At 50.3% G+C, this 16819-nt stretch overlaps 1 protein-coding gene across 1 annotated transcript; it reads right to left on the bottom strand.

Moving 5' to 3' along the window:
• Window positions 1-1050: 1050 nt before the first annotated feature.
• On the bottom strand, window positions 1051-10713 carry Guca1a (guanylate cyclase activator 1A). The gene is made up of 4 exons (XM_032899433.1): window positions 10355-10713; window positions 2565-2714; window positions 1604-1697; window positions 1051-1317 (listed from the first exon to the last, which is right to left on the bottom strand). Exons 1-4 carry the CDS (start codon window positions 10553-10555, stop codon window positions 1154-1156), a joined length of 609 nt encoding a protein of 202 aa, XP_032755324.1. The 5' UTR covers window positions 10556-10713; the 3' UTR covers window positions 1051-1153.
• Between the last annotated feature and the right edge of the window lie 6106 nt (window positions 10714-16819).

Below are 16819 nucleotides of genomic sequence, written 5' to 3'. Positions count from 1 at the left end.
TGTCCTGGAGGTGAAGTTTGTTTGCTTGTTTGAGCAAGGCCCCACACTGTAGCTCAAGCTAGCTCACTGTGTAGCCCAGGCTAGCCAGAACTCCTGCCTCAGGCTCCAGAGCCCTGAGATTATAAGTGTGAGCCCAGGTTTTTGTGCATGGGAGAAGGGCTGTTTGCTCTCGTTTTCTGGGACAATTGAGACAGTTCTGTAAGCCCAGGTCAGCTTGAAACCCATGGCAATCCTCCTGCCTCAGCTCCCTGAGTGCTGTTATCATGGGCGTGCACCACTGTTCCTAGTCCCCTGGATATTGGTCTAACTTATGTGCACCACTGTGCCCAGCATGAACTTGAAGTGGTTTTTGTTTTGTTTATTTTTATTTTATGTGTATGGGTATTTTGCCCTCATATGTCTATGCACCATGTGTGTGCACTGTCCTCAGAGGCCAATCCTGTGGCACTGGAGTCACAGATGTGTGTGAGCTACCAAGTGAGTCCTGGGAGTCAAGCCTAGGTCCTCTGCTAGAGCAACCAGTGCTCTTACCACTGAGCCATCTCTCAGCCTTTTGCAGTTTTGTAGTTTGTAGCACGTGCTATAAAGTTCTCCTAAGAATTCACTTAGATGAAAATGCCCCATGTAAAATATGGATACATTCGTTTCCCAAATCATGGAGGTACATGAGGCAGGCTGGAACCTCATCTAACACTAACACACAGTAGTGCTCAATAAATGTTTGCTCTTCACCTGAAGCCACACAAACAGACTCCAGGGTCAGGGCAGAGTACCCTGACTGCCCAAGGCTGTGGCAGCAGAGGCAGGGTTCCATCTGAGGCCCAGGAGACTCTCTCAGAGCTTCCACATCCTCAAGGTCGTGGCCTGGAAGTAGAGCAGGGCGTTGGGAAAGAAGATGGGAGGGGCCAGAGAGGGACTGGCAGGAAGCAGCAGCCAGCATCCTCTGAGTTCCCTGGAGGGATTAGGAACCCTCCTTCTCTGCGCTGGGCTCCTAATTCCTGCCATTGTCCCTCCGCGCCCTACTACGCACCTAAAGAAAAAAGCTGAGACTCTGAGTTCGGGAGGTTCTATGTAATGTTAAGACAAGAACAGGACAACTACACCAGGCACCGCACGGGGGCCAGCCCTCAGCACCCAGACCACAGGATGAGGCTCAACCCGCAGCCTCCGCTGCCAGGTCGCCAGCGCCTGCCTCCTCCTGCTCGCCGTTCTGAAGTCTGCGCACAATGCGGGTCAAGTCCAGGCTTCGGGTCAGCGTGTCCAGGAGCATCTGGTCCTTCTGGACACCTTCCATGAACTCCTCCAGAGATAGTTCCCCTAGGGTGGAGAGAAAGAGATTCGCAGGATGAGGTCTTAGGAGTCCAGGGCTCTGAGGTGGATGCAAAAGGCAGGGACAGAGCCAGTGCTGGGGCAATGGTAAAGGATCCAAAACTCAAAGTCTGGTGCAGGGATCCCCAAATCTAGGTCTGCATCCAGAGCAGAAGTGGGTAGAAGAGACCACCAGCAGAAGGCCCTGTGTCCTCCTCCTCTCTTGCCCCTCTCCAGGGGTGACTGCTATCTCTGCTGACCCCTCCCCTGGGGAACCCCTCCTCGGCTCCCTCACCATCCCCGTTGATGTCGATCTTGGCAAACACGGTATCTGTGAACTCTTCAGCGCTCATGGATGAGTCGCTCCAGGGATTAATGGTTCGGATGGCCTGGGAACAAATAGCGAGAAGTGAGGAGAGTCTTCCCTGTGGTGGGGGGGTCGAGCAGAGCGAGCTTGTCAGAACCCAAGAGCGGTACAGAGTGGAGATCAAGGTTAGGACTTCACGCACTTGGGACACCGAGGTAGGATTGTTTCAAATTCGAGGTCCGTAAGGGCCAAGTAGTAGTGACTTAAAATCATTAAAAGAAGGGGGGCGGGGGGGGCGTGTTATGGTAGCTCATGCTTTTAATGTCTGCCCTCTGGGAGACAGAGGCAGAGACAGGCAGGTCTCTGTGAGTTCCAGGCCTGCCTGGTCTATAGAGTGAGACACCATCTCAAGGAGATAGTGGTAAAAGTATTTGCTGCACAGATAAAAGCCAGGCGGGCTCCTGCCCCTGTAACTCCAGAGCTGAAGGGATTTGAGAGGGAGGCCGGCTGGGAACTTGCTGATCGCTAACCTAGCTTCAGGTTCAGTGAAAGAGCCTGCCTCAAAAAGAAGGTGCAAGATGTTTGACATCCTCTTCTGGCTTCACACATGCGCACACCCCCTCGCCAAACACACACACACACACACACACACACACACAGAGAGAGAGAGAGAGAGAGAGAGAGAGAGAGAGAGAGAGAGAGAGAGAGAGAAAGAACATTAAATGTTTTAGTACTAAATGAAGAAACTGAGTCCCAAGGAATAGTGACATCATAGCCCAAATCATGCAGTTAATGAGTTAGAGCTGTCATCACCCCCATCCCACCTCACCCCCCTGTCCCAAATCCCACCCCTATCCTGGGCTGCAATTTCTACCCTGGGGCTGTCCGCCCGGCACCCACTCTTGGCCACTCCCACACCGCTAGCCCAGCCCTTTGCACCTGGAGTTACCCGGATGATGGTGAGCAGCTCGTCCCGGTCTATGCACCCGTTGCCGTCCACGTCGTAGAGCTTGAAATACCAACGCAACTTCTGTTCCACCTTGCCCTTGAGAACCAGGCTGAGGGCGGCCACGTACTCCATGAAGTCAATATAGCCATCCTGGGTGAGGGGAGATGGGCGAGGCGGGGTAAGCACACCAGGGCTCCGCCCACTCCACTCAGAGCCCCGCCCTCTTCAGCCAGAACCTGGTCCCAAGGCCTCTTCCCAATTCTCTCTCCCCACTACCCCCTTCAGGCCTCATCACCCCTCACTACTGAAGCCATAAGCCCTCAGACGCTAAGCAGAAGGGAGCAGGAGTCATTCCGCTCTGCGGTGCTCAGTCCCCTTGTACCACGATTATCTGTCTTTCTGGACATTTCAACATTGCCCGCCTCGCATCTTCCCCAAAGCTGTCAATCAAGCCTGTTAGAACCATCCGCACTGCTTCCCTTTGATTCTCAATCAGGGACGGTTCCCACAGAACGCAAGCAAGCCGGGGCTGGGCTCGACTCTAGAGAGCTCTTAAGGTGCTGGCCTGGCAGGTAGGGGCAGGAGACCTCTTGGCTTCAAAGGCTCTCTCCTCTTGATTTCAAGCTCCACTGAGCTCTACTGTGAGAAAGAGAACTCAAAGGAGCAGTCGCCCCGTCCTCACAGAAGCGCAGTGTTGGAGGAGCGGGTTTGAATCTTGCCTCCTTGATCCTCCTCCGAATTCTAGGATACGGGACAAAGGACTTAGCATGTCCCTTCTACAGCACTCGACTTACTCATCTGAGAATGGCAGTGGTGCCCGCTGCTAGAATTACTTTTGGTGAACTGAGTCCATGTGATTCCAACACCCAGCACAGACAGAGCTCGCAGTAAGGCAGTTAATTCATTTGATTCGTTTTGTTTTGTTTGGTTGGTTGTTTTTTTGTTTTGTTTTGTTTGTTTGTTGTTGTTTTGTTTTGTTTTGTTTTGTTTTTCTGGTTTTTTTTTTTTTTTTTTTTTTTTTTGCGTTTGGTTTTATTTTTGAGACAAGATTTCTCTCTGCAGCCCTGGTTGTCCTGGAACTAGCACTGTAGACCAGACTGGCCTCAAAACTCGGAGATCTGCCTGCTTCTGCCCTCCGAGGGCTAGGGTCAAATACGCAGCTCTGTTGTTCGCTTTCTTTCTAAAACATTATTTTTGTTTCCGTGTATCTGTCTGTAAATGTGTGCCGTATATGTGTGCGTGCTCTTGGAGGCCAGAAGAGAAAGTCGCCTCCCCCGGAGCTTATGGCGGTTGTGAGCTGCCTGGCAGGGGTGCTGGGAGCTGGGAGCCAAACTCTAGTCCTCTGGAGGAGCAGGCACTCTACCACTGAGCAACCCCATGACCAATACAAAGTCACTATGGGGCAGGGGGGTGGGGGCTCTGCCCTCACAACCTATCCAATACCTGGGCATTCTAGAATGATCTAACTCTGCTAGGGCAGGACAGGAGTTCAAATGGCCCTTCAAGAAAAGGTGACATCTCCACTGAGTCCTGAAGGGGGTTGAAATGGAGGAGCATGTGACCTTCAGATGTAGCAGGAAATTGTTACAATCTTAGGTGTTGAACCCTAGAATCCCAAGTACATCGGGGCAAGCAACTTACCACTAGGCTACATCGGCAGCTCCAGAAACACAGGACCTGTTTGTAGGATTATCCTTGGGCCCCCACCTCTCTGCTGCTGCCTATCCCAGCACTTCAGAAGCTAAACATTTCAAGGAAGGGTGAGAGCCGTCAGTCCCTGTCACTCAGTTTACAACTGTCACTCGGGAACCAGGAGGTCCAGGCAGGCAGATCTGAGTTAGCAGTAGGACTCCTGTAGCAGGCAGGGCTGTCTGTGGGTGGGCTGTCCGAGCCAATAGGAGCTGTCACTGGATACATGCAGATGTAGCACACAGAGGCAAGATGTCCTCTGAGAGGCCCTGGTCTGTTTGGCCTTTGGCCTTAAGGAAGACCTTGACCACACTGACCACCACAGCAAGGACCAGGCTCCTGGTGAACGTTTGCACGGTCACATCTCGTGTCTCAGGGCCTTTTACACAGACCTGAGCTCATTCCATCCTCCCAGGATGGCCCTGGGATGGAGCAAGGCCTCTATGCAACAGTTCCCGGAGAAGTGAGGAAATGGCTTGATACATAGTAAACGGTAAATCAGCAGTGTCTTCTTATGTAGCCCAGGCTGGCCTTCAACTCAAGATCTTCCCGCCTTGGTTCCCGAATGCTGGGCTAAGAGTGTGTGCCTCCAGGCCTTGTGGCTTGACTTTCACTCCATCTTCTTGTATTGTGGGACTTTTTTTTTTTTTTTTAAAGATTTATTTATTTATTTTATGTACAGCATTCTGCCTGCATATGTGACTGCAGGCCAGAAGAGGGCACCAGATCTCATTACAGATGGTTGTGAGCCACCATGTGGTTGCTGGGAATTGAACTCAGGTCCTCTGGAAGAGCAGTCAGTGCTCTTAACCACTGAGCCATCTCTCCAGCCTGACATTTTTTTTTTTTTAACAAGGAACTATATTGCTGTTGGAATTTCTTACAACAATGACTACGAAGAAACAGGGAAAACGTCAAAAGACCAAAGGTTCCACTTGGGAAGGACCAAACCTTGGACAAGTCTCTGGGCCTCACTGAGCCCTCATTTCCTTGACTGAGAGGCAGAGGACAATATGAACGTTCAAGACTGGCTCAGGCAGGATGTACACACTTGTCATCCCAAGAACTCTGGAGTCTGAGGCAGGGGGATTGTTCTGAGTTTCAAGTTAGAATGGATTATAGAGTGAGTTCCAGTCAGACCACAGACACGCATCTCAAAAACAATGTAAAGAAGTGAGGTGTGAAACGTATTCCCATCGGTAATAGCACAGTTGACAGCTCTGTGTGTGTGTGTTGTGTTGTGTATGTGTGGTGTGTATGCTGTGAATATGTATGTGCCTGTTATGTGTGTGGTGTGGGTATGGTGTGTATATGTACGTGTATGTGATGTGTGTGTATGTGGTGTATGTATATTTGATATGTATATGTGGTTGTATATGTGTGCACATGTGTATGCGTGTGTGTAGTGTGTATATTATGCGTATGTGATGTATGTGTGGTATGTGTGTATGCATGCTCTGTGTGTGGTGTGTGTATTGTATGTATATGCATTTGTATGTGATGTGTGTATGTGTGGGGTGTGTATATTGTGTGGGGTGTATATTGTGTGGTATGTATGATGTGTGTATGGTGTGTATATTATGCATATGTGATGTATGTGTGGTATGTGTATGTGTGTGCTCTGTGTGTGGTGTATGTATGGTATGTATATGTATGTGTATGTGATGTGTGTATGTGTGGGGTGTGTATATTGTGTGTGGTGTTTGTGTGTGTGTGTGTGTGTGTGTGTGTGTGTATGTGCATGTGTGTGTTCATGCCTACACTTTTGGAGGCCAGAGGTTGATGTGTTGGGTGTCTTCCTCTTTATTCCTGTATTATTTTGGGACATGGTCTTTCATGGAACGTGGGACTCACTGACTCAGCTAACCGGGCCAGCTAGTGAGCCCCAGGGATCCTCTTCTCTCTGACTCCCAGGGCCAAAGGTACAGGTGTGTGCCCGGCTTTTACCTGGTTATTAGGCAGCAAATCCAGATCCTCACTCTTGTACGCCAAGTATTTTATTGGCACAGCCATCTCCCTAGCCCTTGGTCTTTTTATTCCAGCACTTTCCATGGACTTTCTCTGCTGAGAATTTTGCTTTGCTCACTGCACCCACAGCCACACCCGGGAGTTGACCGTTTCTGTCCTCATTCAAGCTGACATTGAGACAGGGCCCGTACAATTAACCAGATGACAAACCCTTGCCTAGAAACTGGGTTTTCTAAACTCTGCATCAGTGCTTACACAGGGCGGAAGGACAACTCGTGTCTGCATGAGTTGTGATGACCCTGAACAGCCATGGCCTGCAGAGACTAGCAGGGAGCAGGGAGCAGGGAGCAGGGAGCAGGGAGCAGGGAGCAGGGAGCAGGGAGCAGGGAGCAGGGAGCAGGGAGCAGGGAGCAGGGAGCAGGTTCCTTTGCCCACCCGGTTCACTCCTTTTTGTGTATCTGGTGCAACTCCCTGGTACCTAGCTGTCTTCTCACTGGAACAACTACATTTTTTAAAGGAGTCCAATGAACCAGGGTTTCAGCCCTGCAGACAGACAGCCACTGTCATTTCAGTAAGGCTGTGACACTTTTTTTGACACTGGGGAATAGAACCCAAGCTTTTTTTAAAGACAGTCTCTGAGCTTGGCTGGTCTTGAACTTCCTGTGTAGCCAGGATAACTTTGAATTTCTAATTCTCCTGCTTCCGCCTCTTAGGTGTAAAGACTACAGATGCGCTCTATCTCAGCCAGTTTACATGGTGAGCTGAAGCCCCAGCACACTACCAAATACTCTATTAACTAATGGAGCTTCATCCACAGAACTCAGGGCCTTGAGCATAGCAGGCAAACATTCTAATGCTGAGATACACCCCAGCCCTACAGTTCTTGGGTAAAGTATTGTATGCTCTAATAAAACTTTATGTATGGGCTGGAGAGATGGCTCAGCAGTTAAGAGCACTGACTGCTCTTCCAGGGGTCCTGAGTTCAATTCCCAGCAACCACGTGGTGGCTCACAGCCCTCTGTAATGGGATCTGATGCCCTCTTCTGGTGTGTCTGAAGACAGCGACAGTGTACCCACATACAGGAAATAAATCTTTATAAAAACCTTTATTTACGAAAAGGTTCTTGGCTAGGGAAGCATGATGACACCCAGCTGTGACACGAGCATTGAGGAGGCAGAGATAGGAGGACCAGACACAGTTCAAGGCCAGTCTTGAACCATATAGTGAGACTCTGTTGCAAAATAGAAGCAGGGGCTAAGGGTGTTGCTGGACTGGTAGAGTGCTAGCTGAGCATACGTGAAGTCTTGGGTTTGATTCACAGCCCAGCATAAACTAGGCATGGTGGTGCACCGAGGAAAGAGGGGGCAAAAGTCCAAAGTCATCCTCAGCTATGGCAAAGCCTTTAAGGCTTCATGAGACCCTGTCCTGGGGCTGTCATTTGAACAGCTCAGCTTTAGCCTCTCTCTGCTCTGAAGGTGGTCAGGGCTGTGGGTCCCATCTCAAAGCCAGGCTGCAAGGTCAAGAGACTGTGGCCCACAGAGTAATTGAGTAGTTTGGTGTGAGAAGGCACATTGGGTATTACATAGACTGTGTGTGTGTGTGTGTGTGTGTGTGTGTGTGTGTGTGTGTGTGTGTGTGTGACAGACACTATACAGTACAGGTTGGCCTTAAATTCGTGATCATCCTCCTGCCTCAGCCACCTAAATACTGAAATTACAAGCATGTGCAACCACACTGGGCCACTCTCTTCAGTATAAGAAGTGCATAATTAATGTGTATTATAAAATCCATATTAGCCACAAAGCTCAGGGTTTCTCATATATTCATTTATCCATATAATACTTAGGAAGCACCTACTACGTTCCAGGCACTGTCCTAGGAGCTGCAGCTACAGCAATAAGCAAGACTTTGTCCCCACAAAGCTCACATCCCAGAATGTGAACCTCATACCAGAGGTTATGGCTATTCAATATCTGGCATCGGAAAGCAAGAAATTAAATGAATTCATTTTTAAATTTAAAAATATGAATTAATAAGCTGTAAAAAATAATTTAAAATTTTATACGTGGACAGGGTGTTTGCCCGCATGCATATCTGTGTACCACATGCTCGCGTTGCCCAAGGGAGGTTGTTAGCCACCACATAGATGCTAGGAATAGAACCCAAGTCCTCTGCAAGGACTCTTTACTGCTGAGATGACTCTCCAAAAATATCCCAAAAATAAAGTCTTTAAAACGAAAACTGAGCGGGATGGCGGCAACACGCACCTATAACCCCAGCACTTGGGAGGCAGAGACAGGAGGATCTCCAGGTTCAAGGCCAGCCTGGTCTACAGAATGGGTTCCAGGACAGCCACGGTGACACAGAGAAATCCTCTCTTGAAAAACCAAAAAGAAAAGTGGGGAGGGAGCTGCAGCCAGGGAAGGCAGAGATGGGGCCAGACCCAGTTTGCTCAGTAAACTCAAACGGGACGGTCAGCACGAGTGTTGGTGAGAAGGCTTGAGCAGAGAGGAAGAGGATTCTAGAAGCACAAAGACTCAAGGGAAGGCTGCGAGGTCCTGAGGAGGCTGAGCTGGGTAGAAACAAGCAGCTGACTGACGGTTCTGTTTAGGGGTTCTGAGAATGGGGACGGGGTCTCATGCATCAAACGCTAGCTGGTAACTGTGTAGCTGAAAGTGAACTTGACTTTCTTCCTGCCTCTACTTCCTGTGTGCTGTGGTTACAACGCACAGCACCACGCCCACCCAGCTCCTAACTTTGAAAAGGACTGAGTTCCAGACAACACACGTGACAGAAACTGAAGGGATCGCACACCAGTGACAAGGGTTAGGTGAAGGTAGAGTTGCATTGTGGGTGACTTATAGGAATCTCCTCACAGACACATCTTGACTCCGAGGGCTTCCCTTAGCAGGAGGAGACAAGATGGTCCAGTGTGTTGTGGGTAGGTGCTGAGATCCTTCCCAGCCTGGCCCGGAGGACCACTGCTTCCCTGGAGCACTTCGAGGTGCCCACCCTTGTGACTCCGTCACTTTGTCACCCTATCTTGGGCTCTCTGGCCCAGCTCCCCTTAAGAAGAGCCCTTGGAGCCAGGACACTGCCCTTGGGCTGATCCTTTAGCGCGCATAATCGGATTGGGCCTCTTAACTCGTGTATTAGTGAGTTTTAAATAGCCACACAAGGATCTTGGCGTTCTCTAGAAGCACCGACCACAGTGGTGTTTTTGAAGGGAGGGGTGCCCTCTGTCACAATGGACACGTAGCCCCATATCACTGATAGACCCCATGTCCCAGTGAGGGGACAGCCCAGCTGAGAGTCAGCAGACGGGGCACACGGTGAGGAAGCAGGTGTTGATTCCGATTCACCATCCTATGCCCGATTGTTCTAGATAAATGGCCGCTTTACAAATGAGCTGCAATAAATTCCCTCTCCCTCTCCTCTCCTCTCTCCCCCTCTCCCCCTCTCCCCCCCTCTCCTCCCTCTCTCTCTCTCTCTCTCTCTCTCTCTCTCTCTCTCTCTCTCTCTCTCTCTCTCTCCCCACCCCCCCTCTCCCTTCTTCCCTCTGACTCGATGCCTCAAATCTAAAAAACATCTAGGGGTCTCTGCACAAGCATCCCACCCACCCAGAACCAGCACCTCGGAGCGCGGCCATCTTGGAAGCCTTCGCGCCGGTCTCGGAGGCCGCTGAACGGTATAGCAGGTAGACAAGGAACGCCTTGCCTTCCGCCTCTGACTTCTGTTTTCCCCTGTGAAGTGGGTCTTAGTTATTGCTAAATCCCAAGGGCCTAAAGCTGAGATGCTTAGGGCAGTTCTGTGGGATCGAATCTCAAAGTCCACCTTCTATGAACAAGACCGACTGGCTCAAGCTGCCTCATACCTAAAGCCGGGCACGGCAACTTACACTTGTATTCCTAGCAACTAGGAAGTTGGGGCAGGGGGATGGATCACCATGGGTTGAAAACCAGCCTCGGCTCCACAATAAGATTCAGCCCCCAAAACAATGGGAACCGGAAGTTACTGTTGGGACGGACACTTCTTTCCTCTTGCTCGCTCCGCCTCGCCCCCTAGGCTGCTCCGGCTTCTTAGGGATCTCCCGAGAATCACGACCTTCCCATCCCTCCCGTCCTCTGCCCACCTTGTTGAAGTCAAAGGTCTCGAACATCTGTTCCACATACTGGCTGGCTGAGGGGCTCAGGTTCTTGAGGCCAAAGAACTGGCGGAATTCGTAGAGGGTGAGCTGGCCAGAGGGGCACTCCGTCATGAATTTCTTGTACCACTGATGGCATTCGGTGCTACTCAGCTCCTCCACCGACTTGCCCTCCACGACGTTGCCCATGGTCCAGGCTCACGAGAGACGGACAGATGGACAGATGGCCCTATTTCCTAATGTCCCCTGCACAAGGGTGGCTTGGCTTTCAGAAACTTGACCTCCCCTCTCACCCGCCTAAGCAAAGATAGCCGGGTGAGTCGGACTGAAAACGGAGAGGAGCAGGCCCTAACTCATCCAAACTAGGGATGCCGGAGGACTGGTATTAAAAGATGAGGGGATTTTTCTTGCCCAGCTTGCAGTCTGCTAATCCCTTCTTAACAGGATCCAGAGGGTGGCTGGCCAGCCGCTACTCTGATCCCGTGACCTCCGTGCCCTTTGCACAAACTGAATTCACAATACTCTCCTCTCACCTTAAGACACGGAACTGCCGTAATACGTTAAATAGATCTGGTTCCTTTCCCACTCTGAGGCCATGCTGCCGCCCTTGACTGGGCGTCTGTATGCAGCTGGCCAGGGCTGGGTACATTCTCCCTGGCCGTCACTGAGGGCTTCAGTCACATGAGAACTGTGCAAGTTCAGCGTTTAGGGACTTCTAAGACATGTCCCCAGGAGCTGGAGGGAACCCCGAACAGTATATTCCATTTCTCCCGGATGGAAGCATTCCCTCCTGGAGAGAAAGAAAGAAGATGATGAAATGCCATGAAGCAAGATTCCAGAGACCCTCCTGGTAGTCACATAACTAGCAAGCAATTGCTGAAGGAGAGGAGACCCCTGGGCCTCTTCACAGTTACCCAGGGAGCTTGAAGGATGAAGCCTTTGTGAGAGCCATCACCCAGTGGGAGGGTTTTCAGTGACAAAGCTGCCCAGATCCCAAACCCAGATCCCAAGCCCACTCTCCTGGTACGGATGAGACGCAGGACAGAGCCTGCCCACTCTCTGAAGAGAGTTTATAACAGCAAACCCTTCTTCAGCTTCTTGAAAATGTGAACAGCATCTGTGGCACCAGCAATTAAAAGACTTTGAACAATGGCACTGAGTTAGGATGAAAAAAAAAAAAATGTCACCACCCATTGTTGTTGTTTGGGAATCTCAGTCTCCCCCGGGTGGGTTACCTCCCTAGAGGTTTTTGGAGAGAGGTATCTGGGAGCCCACGCACCGTAAAGGTGTGCCGTGGTGAGAGCTGCACCCCCAGAACGAGATAGCAGACCCCTACTGCTGAAGGCCTGTGCTGTAATTGTAGGGCATGCAGAAGCCAAGCTGGACCTGAGCAGGAAGCGTCTCTGTGTCCCATGGTCCCAGAAGGAACCGCACCGGCTGCTGAAGAAGCTTCTCCGACTGTCCCCCGTGCTACATTGCTGCGATGGTTAGCATGTGATAGCCCCTGAAGGCTCATGTGTCCCCAGCTAGTGACGCTGTTTGGGAAGGTTGGGGAGGAGGCTGAGCCTTGCTGGAAGAAGAGAGTCGCCAGGGTGGGCGATGAGGTTTTAATGGCCTGGCCCCACTTCCTGTTCCTGGCATAGGAACAGAATACGTGACAGGAATAACGATGTGAAAACCAGTGTACCTCGGCCGTTCTGTTTATTGGTGGCACACATAAATAAAAACATAATAACAATATATAAACTCATGCCTTCTCTAAGTGATTCACAAGGAGTGTCAGTTTCCGTGCCCGGGCCTCCCGGGCTGCTGTGGGGGAGTCGGTGGCTGTGCTTCCTTCCATCCGGATGCTCCACTGAAGAACGGGCTCTGACTCGTTAGAGCTGGGGACAGAGTCCCCTCCCTGTTGCTGTGTGCCTGGGGCTCCAGCTCCTTTAGCTTCTTCCTGGAAATTGAGGACAGTCACGGGTCGTGTGTGTGGTGTGTGCGTGTGTGGTATGTATGTAGTTTGTGTGTGGTGTGTATGTGGTATGTATGTGTGGCGTGCGTAGTGTGTGCATGGTATGATGTGTGTGTGTGTTGTGTCTGTGTGTCTGTGTGTTTGTGTGTGTGTGTGTAGTGTGTGTGTATGTGTGTGGTATGTGTATGGTATGTGCATGGTATTGTGTAGTGTGTATTGTGTGTATGGTATGTCTATGGTATGTGTGTGGTGTGTATGTATGTGGTGTGTGTGTGTGTGCATGGTGTGTTTGTAGCGCATGTGGTCTGGGTGTGTCTGTGTGTGTCTGTGTGTGTATAGTGCACATGGTATATATGTGTGGTATGTGTGTGGGTGGTATGTGTGTAGTGTGATCTGTGTTTATGTGTGTGCTTGTGTGTAGTGTGTGTGGTGTATGTATGGTATATATATATAGTGTGTGATGTGTATGGTGTGTGTTTGTGTATGGTGTATGTGTGGTGTGTATAGTGTAAGTGTGGTGTGTGGTATGGTGTGTGTGTATGTGTGTGTGTGGTGTGTAATGTATGCAGTATCTGTGTGTTTGTATATATATGGTTTTGTGTATGTGGTGTGTATGGTGTGTATGTGTGGTATGTGTGCAGTGTGTATAGTATCTGTGTGTTTGTGTACAGTTTTCTGTGTGGTGTGTCCATGTGTGGTATGTATGTGGTGTGTATGTGGTTTGTGTGTGGTGTGTATGGTGTGTGTGGATGTGTGGTGTGGATGTGGTGTATGTGTGGTGTGTGTGGTGTGTGCATGTATGGTATGTATGTGGTTTGTGTGTGGTATGTGTGTGTGTATGTGTGTGGTATCTATGTGGTATATGTGTAATGTGTGTGGTATGTGTATGGTGTATGTGTGTGGTATGTGTATGGTGTATGTGTGTGTGTGTGTGTGTGTGGTATGTGTATGGTGTCTGTGTGGTGTGTGTGTGGTATGTGTATGGTGTGTGTGTGTATGTGTGTGGTGTCTATGTGGTATATGTGTAGTGTGTGTGGTATGTATATGGTGTATGTGGATGTATGGTGACTGTGGTATGTGGTGTGTGTGTGTGTGTGTGGTGTGTGTGTGGTATGTGTATGGTGTGTGTGTATGTGTGTGGTGTCTATGTGGTATATGTATAGTGTGTGTGGTATGTATATGGTGTATGTGGATGTATGGTGACTGTGGTATGTGTGGGGTGTGTGTGTGTGTGTGTGTGTGTGTGTGGTGTGCGTGTAGTGTGTTTTCTATAACCTGCCCACACCTTCTGTTCCAGAGCATGGCACGCCTCTCATTCCATCAAGGCAGTAAGGGGAGGCTCCTTCAATGAGCTAATGAGTCTGATACAAACCACCTCTGGCACATTCTGCGGATTCTACGGAGTGAAGTTATAGGCTTCACCAGCACCTCAGGGGTGAGGACTGTACACAGACAAGAGGTTGGGAAGTGGAAATCACCAGGGATACTTCAGCGTCTGTGGTGACATTTGCCGTTGAGCAATGACAGAGACATAGCACTCTACTCTCTGGAACAGCAAATAGTCGTGTGGCCAGGCTACCTTAGGAACCCAGAAGGCGGACATCACTCCTCTCTGTACCCTTCAACACCCAATACCTCCCATCCTGTGTCTGCTGGCTGTTTATTCCTCCTCACCACAAGCAGACACTGATCCCCTGTGGACTGGCTCTGTCTCCTGTGACTCAGAGCTGGCTCATCCACCGAGATGCACGAGGTGAGAAGGAAGAGGCGGGAAAGGTGGGCTGGGTACCACGGGCTTCACTCCTCGCTGCTGCTGGGTCACGGTGGAGAAACGGACTCTCCTGGGTTCAGCCCCCGTTCTTGAGTTCCCATGGCAACACTTCCCTTCTCTCCTTTCCCTCAGCAGGTGTGGTGTGTGTCCTTCTGCTGCTGCTCACTGGGACTTCACCTACAACTCTGTGTGTGTGTGTGTGTGTGTGTGTGTGCGTGCGCGCGCGCGCGCACGCACGCACGCACGCACTCTGCGTCCACAGAGGCCAGAAGAAGGTGTGGGATCCTGCAGAACTGAAGTTGCACACTGTTCTTAGCTTAGGATGATGGGAACTAAATCAGGTTCCCTGGAAAAGCAGTCAGGGCTCTCGACCACTGAGCCATTTCTCCAGCCCCCTTGATTAATATTTTCTGATTTGTTTACATCTTGATTTGTTTAACTGGGGATTGAAGCTATGCAAGCTCTCGACCACTGAGCCACCTTCCTCAGTATTTTTTAACTTTACTCGGACACAAGGTCTAACTTAAGGTGCCTGAGGTAGCCTCCAATGTGCGATTCCCCTGCATCGGCCTCATGCGTGGCTGGGATCACAGGCTCATACCAGCAGACCAGGTTTCAGGTTCACATTTGAGAGGAGATTGAGCTCAAATACATTGTCGAGGAACAAATGTGCAAACGTGCGATTGCAGAAAGGGTTGAAGTGTGAACAAACACAAGTGTGACTGCAGAATGGTGGAGCAGCGTGACAGGCACCCACGAGGACAAAAACAGGGAAATCCGAGCAGCATGCGTAACCTCAGAAAGGCTCCGTGCTTCTCTGGATAGTTTTATAGCCGAAGCAAATGGACCAAGAAGTGTGGGTGGGTCAGGAGAAGGACGGCAGAAGTTGGGGCATGGCTGAGCTCACTCTGACTCCCCAGAACATAACAGAATCCTGAGCAAACTGTTAGTGCTGGGATTAAGATGCTCCATCCCATTCCGTCCCGGTGAGACCGCGGGGACAGCTACTTAAAGGGCGCGCTGGAGGCTGTGCTTCCGAGATGGGACTCCAGGGGGCGCAGAGGCTCCGGCTCATCCACTTAACTACTGCTGAGAGCTCACCCTTGCACCCTCAGCGTGGGTCGAATGGTCTGGAAGGGCACAGGCGATCTCGCTGTTGTAAGAAGATTAATTTATTGAATAAATGAATAAGACCCTTATTATACACAGCCTGAACACAGACAGCACTTATCTCTGATGCTTCTCCAAACTCCAGCAACATGGCAATAAGTGATGTTTTAAATACAAGTCCCAAGAGATTAAGGCAGATGGCGGACAAGACCAACATAGTGGTATATGCCTGTAATCTCAGCACTCGGGAGAGGCTGAGGCAGGAGGATGGCAAGTTCTAGGCCAGTATCAGCCACAGCAAGATCCAGGCCAGCCTGGGCTACAAGATAAAACCCCCACATCAGAGGGACAGGTTGAAAAAGGGAGCTAGCAAGAATGACGATTTATCAGAGTGGAGAACATTGAAACCACCGTGTTCTCCCGAGCCACAGAGGTCTAGGGCTCAAAAAGGAACGTGCCAGGACCTCTGGAGCCAAGTCTGGGGTGTAAGACATGAGGGTCGTAAAATAGGATTGCAAAAGCAAATGAGCTGCACAGATGGTGTGTGTGTATCTGTCTGTCTGTCTGTCTGTGTGCATGTGTGTGCGTGTATATGCATGTGTGTGTCTGTGTGTGTATATATCTGTCTTTGCGTATGTGTGTGTGTGCATGTACAGTGTGTATAGTGTGTATGTGTGTGCATGTGTATATATAGTGTGTGTGCATGTGTGTGTATGTGTATATGTATCTGTGTGTGTCTCTGTGTGTCTCTGTGTGTGTATCCTTGTGTGTGTGTGTATGTGCTGTGTGTGTCTGTGTCTGTGTGTCTGTGTGTGTATCCTTGTGTCTCTGTATGTATAGTGTGTGTGTCTGTGTGTGTATATATAGTGTGTGTCTGTGTGTGTGTGTGCATGTGTATATATAGTGTGTGTGAGTGCATTATGTGTGTGTGTGTGTGTGTGTGTGTGTGTGTGTGTGATTGGTCGGTTAGTTTTGTTTTTTGAGACAGAGTCTTGCCATGTAGCCCTGGTCAACCTGGCACTTGATAGAGAGACCAGGCTGCTCCAGAACTCTTAGATGCCCACCTGCCCTGCCTCTACCTCTGCCTTTCTCTGCCTCTGTGCCTCTGCCTCCTGAGTGCTGGTATTAAAGGTGTGCAACACCAGCCGGAGAATAGGCATCCTAGGCCTCAGTGACCTGGTCGAAAGCTATGCAGCTGGACTAGCAGAGAAGCCCCGGTCAGGGGTGGGGTGGGTACTGTCTGGGGAGGATGGGAGGACCCTCTGAAAGAGGAGGGACAAATCTACAGAATGGCCACCCCATTCCTTCCCACACTGGTTCCTTGAAGCCAGTGTTGGCAAGCTGAAGGAGTGCCCATGGTAAGCAACTGGCAGCACAGGTTAGACCAACCTCTCTCTGGGGTCCTTCTTCTTCTCTCCCTTGCAATCTTTTCAGACAAAGTGCTCTATCTCTCCCTGCACCAACCTCACCTCCTGTGTGTAAGAGCTAAGTTCCCTGCCATGTGTGGCTGCTGGAACTCATGGCTCTCATGAATGAGAGCAAGACTGACGCACCCAGGTGTGCTGCTGCTAGCGTGAGAGCCCGTGCATAGGCAACTTAATTGTTAGACTTG

Source organism: Rattus rattus, chromosome 4 (genome assembly GCF_011064425.1).
Source record: "Rattus rattus isolate New Zealand chromosome 4, Rrattus_CSIRO_v1, whole genome shotgun sequence".
Classification (NCBI taxonomy): domain Eukaryota; kingdom Metazoa; phylum Chordata; class Mammalia; order Rodentia; family Muridae; genus Rattus; species Rattus rattus.
The sequence above is the reverse complement of the archived record's forward strand: the minus strand, read 5'-3'. Positions and strand labels throughout refer to the sequence as shown.

What these genes read in the sequence shown, in the direction of transcription:
- Guca1a (XM_032899433.1), bottom strand. Translation starts at nt 10,555, where the DNA reads ATGGGCAACGTCGTGGAGGGCAAGTCGGTGGAGGAGCTGAGTAGCACC. An exon ending in AGACCTTTGACTTCAACAAG is followed by an intron (nt 2,715 to 10,354) that starts GTGGGCAGAGGA and finishes CCCCTCACCCAG; the next exon opens with GATGGCTATATTGACTTCAT. An exon ending in GATCGACATCAACGGGGATG is followed by an intron (nt 1,318 to 1,603) that starts GTGAGGGAGCCG and finishes TCTCCACCCTAG; the next exon opens with GGGAACTATCTCTGGAGGAG.